The 6,000-nt window shown below is 53.4% G+C and overlaps 1 protein-coding gene across 1 annotated transcript; it reads right to left on the bottom strand.

Annotated features, from left to right (window-relative positions):
- Positions 1-2,256: 2,256 nt before the first annotated feature.
- Positions 2,257-5,546, bottom strand: LOC131093373 (uncharacterized). The gene is made up of 3 exons (XM_058040522.1): positions 5,532-5,546; positions 4,189-5,172; positions 2,257-3,680 (listed from the first exon to the last, which is right to left on the bottom strand). The coding sequence occupies exons 1-3, from the start codon at positions 5,544-5,546 to the stop codon at positions 3,207-3,209; spliced, it is 1,473 nt and encodes a 490-aa protein (XP_057896505.1). The 3' UTR covers positions 2,257-3,206.
- Between the last annotated feature and the right edge of the window lie 454 nt (positions 5,547-6,000).

Genomic DNA, 6,000 nt, shown 5'->3' on the forward strand with positions numbered 1-6,000 from the left:
TCAGAGCAGGGGAGCAAGTGAAGTTGGGAGGAAAGGAAAACAGTAATTATCAAAACAGCGGCAATGTTTCCCAAAATGAATCTAAAATCGTCCACCTCTTCTATTCAATAATTTTTTAGAGACAGTTGCAAAGTCTCCCTATCTTAGTGAGGTTGACTAACTGAAATCATGATGCAGAGATAACTCCCTCCGGGAGCCATTTCTGTTGGATGGGCAATCCAGGACCGATCATGACTCAGAACGATATCAGCCCATTGGGAGATGCTCCGCCCAAGGGGGAGGAGCTCAGCATCCCCACCTGGATATCATCTGGGCTTTGGGACAGAGCAGGCAGCCCTTACCCACTGGTTTCCAGAGGACAAAAGCTGCCAGATCTTTTCTATGGGATCACCACTTCAACGAGACCATTTCATCTGGACTGCTGCCACCACCCTAACTAGCAGGGTGTCAGGTTGTGTTCTGACTCTGTCAGTGCTTTGATTTTGCATTATTGGATGTGTTTTGGGTTTTTTCCCCTTTTCCTAATAAATTGCATTTCTGACTTGGAGTCTTACACTGGTTTTGCTTTCAAACCAGAACATAATTTTGGCGCCAAATGTGGGCAGCAAGGTTTTTGCTCAAGGACCTGATTCTGCTTGGTGGGTAATGCAGAAGGACAGGGAAACCCCTTATGCACCACAAGGAGACCTAAATTTAAGTTAGGATTGTGTGTAAAGTCTCATTCTCTATTTTATATATATCTATATATATTTTCACCTATATATCTTTTCTATACATTATTATGTATATTATACATTTCTATATCTTTTTCTTTTGTATTTCACGTATTTTGGGAATTTTTTCCCTTTTCCAAATCAATAGTATTTTTGACTTGGAGTCTCTCAGTGGTTTTGCATTCAAACTAGTACATAATTTTGGCACCCAAATTGGAGCAGGAAGGTTTTTGCTCAAGGACCTGGTTACACTGGGCGGATAATGCAGAAGGATGGGAAAACCCCTTGTGTACCACAAGAAGAACTAATTTTAAGTGAGAACTGAGTGTAAAGTTTCATTACGTATTTTAGATTTATCTATATCTCTGTACATATATATATCTTTCAGATATGTATGTACATTATGTATTAATATGTACATTATACATTTATACACCTTTTTCTTTTGTATTTCATGTATTTTGGGTTTGTTCCCTTTTTCTAGTAAATAGTATTTTTGACTTGGAGTCTCTCACAGCTTTTGCTTTCAAACCAGAACAATTGGCCACTGGCGATGGTTGTTTGGCTTGATTGGCCAATTGGATCCACGTGTGTGTTGTGACTGTCTGGCAAGGGCCATGGGTTTTTCTTAGTAGTAAAGGATGGTACAACAAAGGGATTGATCAGCCTGCTGCAATCATGGAGTCAATGCTCATTATTCCCCGCTGGGCACCGCTGCTACAAGAGGGACTGATGATTTTTCTTTCAGCACTGGACAGTCCTTTTTCCAATGCTCCCATTTCTTACAGGATGCACTCTGAGCCTTCTCCACAGGGCAAGCTTTCTTGGGACACTTTTCCTGAGTTGCCTTCTTGCTAGGCTGGGATTAACTCTTTCAGTTGGGCCTCTGTCTCAAAACACCTTCCAGGCAACCTCCAGCAGTTTATCCATGTCTTCAACTCCCTTTATCTTTTCTTCTTATATCATTTGAATTTTGACCCACACAAAACAAAACCAGATGTGCTTTGCCATCAACTGACTCAGGATCCAGATCAGTATATTTGATGGCAGTTTCTCTTCACCTGTTTAAAAAATCAGTGTGTGATTCATCATCATTTTGCCTCACTTGGTGAAGCTTTGACCAATTTACAGCTCTAGAGACCCCATGTTTTAACCCACATTCCACAAGGCTTTGATATAATTTTAATTTTGCCATCTGCTCGGGTGTGTTTCCCTCCCACCCAGGGTTTTCAAAGGGAAATATCTCAGTGACAGCGCCTTGAAGCAGCTCCCTGGCTGTGCTCCCCTCAAGGAACGTTGGGATGGATTTATTGAGCACTCGTCTCTCAATGGGGTCAGTGATGTGTCTGACACAGAGCACAGATCAGCCCAGTCTAGTCTTTATAGATGGTATTAATTAATAATTAATAGGCTGTACGGTGCACACAGGAACTGACAGATTATATTGCACCAACCAGCAGCTACAAGTAATCATCAATAATCAATATCAGTATCAAATGTCACCATTAGGTTGGATGTGTATGTCACACACATGTAATCGGGGTCCAAGAAGATAAAGTTTTTTATTCTGCATGTTCTCCAGTTTATATACTCTTAACAAAGCTTGATATTAATTGGTGCAAAGCAATTAGCATCAATATAATTGGCAAAAGTTTTACAGAAATTTAATAAGGCACGTATACACATGTACTTAGGCACATAGTGTAGCTAACAAAAATTTTCATCTATCTTTTCCAATCCGTTTCCATGCTGACGGCCTTGTCATCTCCCTTGCTATGGATACATTTAGTAACCATCAATTGTTATTTCTTCTCTTAACTCAGCTTTGCTTGCAGGCCAGCTGTCAAAGTCCCTCCATAATCAAATTGCTGGTGATTCATAACAATGCGGAAAAGCCAATACAGAAATGCAGAAGCCAGTTAGTGTCATTTATAACCCATCTCTGCTGCAGGCACAGTGAAAAGCTGGAAGCTCTTGAGGGGACTCATTCACCCCTGTCCCTGAGTGTCCCCAGAATGTCCCTGAGTGTCCCCAGTGACATTACCCTGGGAATTCCCATCAGGCTTTGGGTCAATTTCAGTCAAAATTCCCAGAAAATTCCCTATATTTGTTTCAAACCCTACATGGCGAGCTAGGGGAAGAGAACAGGTGATGCCAGCCTTGTCCCCGATGATGTCACTGCCCTGATGACCTCACATTGGTGACATCACTGTCCCTGCAGCAGATTCGGGATGTCCTGGGCAGCTTTTTGGCACCGCTCGGGCGATGGAGCCATTGGTGTCACCACACCTGAAGATGGTGTGGACGTCCCCAAGTGCCCCCACCAAGTGGTCCCTGGCCAGGAGGCTGCTGCCCACCCACAGCCACTCAGCCCTGGTCACCTTGGCTGCCACAGAAGCGCGGAAATTGCGGCATGGCTCCCCTGTTCCCCTTATGGTGTCTGTGATCCCCCCAGCCATGTGCTGCAGCTGCCGGGAGAACACTGTGAGTTTTCTACATGCAATCACCAGGTGCTTCAGCAGCCTCAGGGGCTCCTCCGCCTGCTGTCTCATCGTTTTGACTCCCCTCGCCTGGCTCTTGGCCACCACAGCCCCTCCCACATCCTCTCCCACATCTATGACACCTTCTCTTATGGCCTCCCCCAAGGCCTTTTCTATGCCCTTTCTTGAGACTTCTTCCATGGCCGTTGTGATGCCCCTGCCGTTGGCCATGTCCCTGCAGGCGTCCCGGAGCTTGATGGCCTCTCTGGTCAGCTGGGTCCAGCTGTCCTCCAACGTGGACACCGACCTGTGCCACTCGCTGGCCACCATTGTCACCTGGTCCCTTCTCACCCCCGGTGCTCCATGGGATGTTCTCGTAGGCAGCCAGGGCCGGGCACAGGGAGGTGGGAGCGTCAGCAAGATCGGAGTCGCAACAGCAGTGCTGGAAGGGCTTAGCAATGTTGTGCTTCAGCAGGGCCAAGGACAGCTGGTAAAGAGACAGGGGAGGTGTCAGGGACGTGGTGGCACTTGTGGCCTCCTGTGGCGGCCCCTGTGTCCTCCCGGGTTCCCCTTTGTCCCCTCTGTCCCTTTGTCAGTGTCTTGTCCCCTCTGGCACCCCCTGCACCCACTGCTGTCCCCTCTGCCACTCCCCTGCTGTCCCCTCTGTCCCTTTGTCGGCGTCTTGTCCCCTCTGGCACCCCCTGCACCTGCTGCTGTCCCCTCTGCCACTCCCCTGCTGTCCCCTCTGCCACCTCAGTGATCCCGCTGCTCTCCACTGTGCCACTCCGTGCCGCCACAGTTGAAGGCCCTGCCACGCCCTGCTGTTCCCTCTGCCACCCCCCCCACCTCCTGTGTCCCTCCCCTCCCGTGTCCCTCCCTCCCCCACTGCCCCTCCCCCTCCGTGTTCCCTCCCCCCATCCCCTTTGTGACTCCGTCCTCTCCCGCCACCCCCTCCCCCATCCCCCATTGCCCCCTTTTCCCCGTCCCAGTGGCACCTTTTGGGGCTCCATGCTCACTGGGGAGAGCTTGGGGAAGATTCGGGGACACTCCGGAGGTCGAAGGAGCCTTGGGATGTCCTCGATGGCTCTTTGGCACCGCTCGGCCACCCCGCAGGCACAGGGGCTGGTGGGACCACCAGTGGACAAGCACTCGGTCATGTCATCAACTGCCCCCACCAGGTGATCGTGGACCAGGCGGGCGTTGGCCTCCCACAGCTGCTCGGCCACGGCCACCTTGGCCACCAAGTCCTTGGGGACATCGGGGGACACCTCATTTGTGCCCTCCAGGGTAGCCACGATGTCCCCAACCCTGCGCTTCAGCTCCCGGGGGAAGGCGGTGGCTTTGTCACACGCGGCCACCAAGCGCTCCACCAGCTCCAGGGACACCTCCAGCCGCTGTCTCACCATGGTGGCCCTTGTTGCCTCGCTGGCAGCCACCCTGGCCTCTCTCCTCACCTCGGCTTCACGCTCAGCCACCACCTCGGCCCCCTCCTCCCTGCCCAGGGCCTGACCCAGCTCCTCCATGTTTTCCTGAGCTGTCCCATAACGGGCAGCCAGGCCCAGCTGCTCCCTGGCCCGGGCAGTGGCGGTGGCTTCCTCAGTGGCTTCCTCAGTGGCCAAATCCCTGCAGGTGTTGAGGAGCTCGGTGGCCTTCCTGCCCAGCTCGGTGCTGTTCTCCAGGCACTTATCCGCCGACCCCAGCCAGTGCCTGGCCACCATTTTCACGCAGTCCCAGGAGGTCCATGGGGTGTTCTCATAGACGGCCAGAGCTCCACTCAGGGAGGCGGGACGGGCTTTATTGTTGGAGGTGACATCACGGTGCCACCAGGTGTCATAAATGGACTCCGTGGTGTCCCTGAGCTTCCTGCTGAAGTCCACCAGGTTGGAGTGCAGGTACTCTAGGGACTTGAGCCGCATCTCGTCCCACCTGGGCAGGGTGTCCAGCAGCTCGCCCAGGGTGGCCACCACGGTGACCTGTGGCTGCAGCAGGGCTGCGGACAGCTGGGGAGGGGACAGGGGAGGTGTCAGGGACCTGGTGGCACTTACAGCCTCTTGGGCTGGCCCCCTGTCCCCGAAGGCTCCCCTTTGTCTCGTAAATCTCTTTGTCAGCCTCTTGATCTCCCTGACACCCCTGCCCCTCCCCTCGTAGCCCCTCCCAGCCCCTCCCAGCCCCTGTCCTCTTGCTGTCCACTTTGCCACCCCCCCGCTCCCACTGCTGTCCCCTTTGCCACCATCGCCACCCCCCGTGTCCCCATACCCCCCACTATGTCCCTTCTCCCCCATTGTCCCCGCTACCGGCCGGGTACCCCCCGTGTCACCTCTCCCCTTTCCTGTCGCACCTCTTTGGCCTCCATCGTCACCGGGGACACCCTGGGGACGCTCGGGTGGCGAACGAGTCCCGGGACAGAACCGGCGCGGCTGGCGGCGCGCGCAGCGGCGGCGGAACCGTGGCGCGAGGAGCGCCAAAAGGGCGGGGCGGCGCGGTGACGTCACCGCCCGCCATTTCCGGTACCGCTCCAATGCATGGGTGGCTGATCGGCTCGATCGCAGGGGGTTTAGGCTCCATCCCCAGGGGATTTAGGCTCCATCTCGCCATTTCCAGGCGGATTCCGCCGTTACCGGCCGCATTTAGGAGCCCACAGAGATGCCGTCACTCAAATTGGCGTCCTGCTTCTCTCGCGAGACCTCTGGCGAGAAGCGCCCGAAGCCGCGCGGACCAATCAGATGCTGTGCCTGGCAGAAGTACTGGCAGAAGTCCCTCCCGTGGCGGCGTCAAGTGGCCGCTTCCGGCAGAACCGCGGTGCATTG

Source organism: Melospiza georgiana, chromosome 25 (assembly GCF_028018845.1).
Source record: "Melospiza georgiana isolate bMelGeo1 chromosome 25, bMelGeo1.pri, whole genome shotgun sequence".
Taxonomy (NCBI): Eukaryota; Metazoa; Chordata; class Aves; order Passeriformes; family Passerellidae; genus Melospiza; species Melospiza georgiana.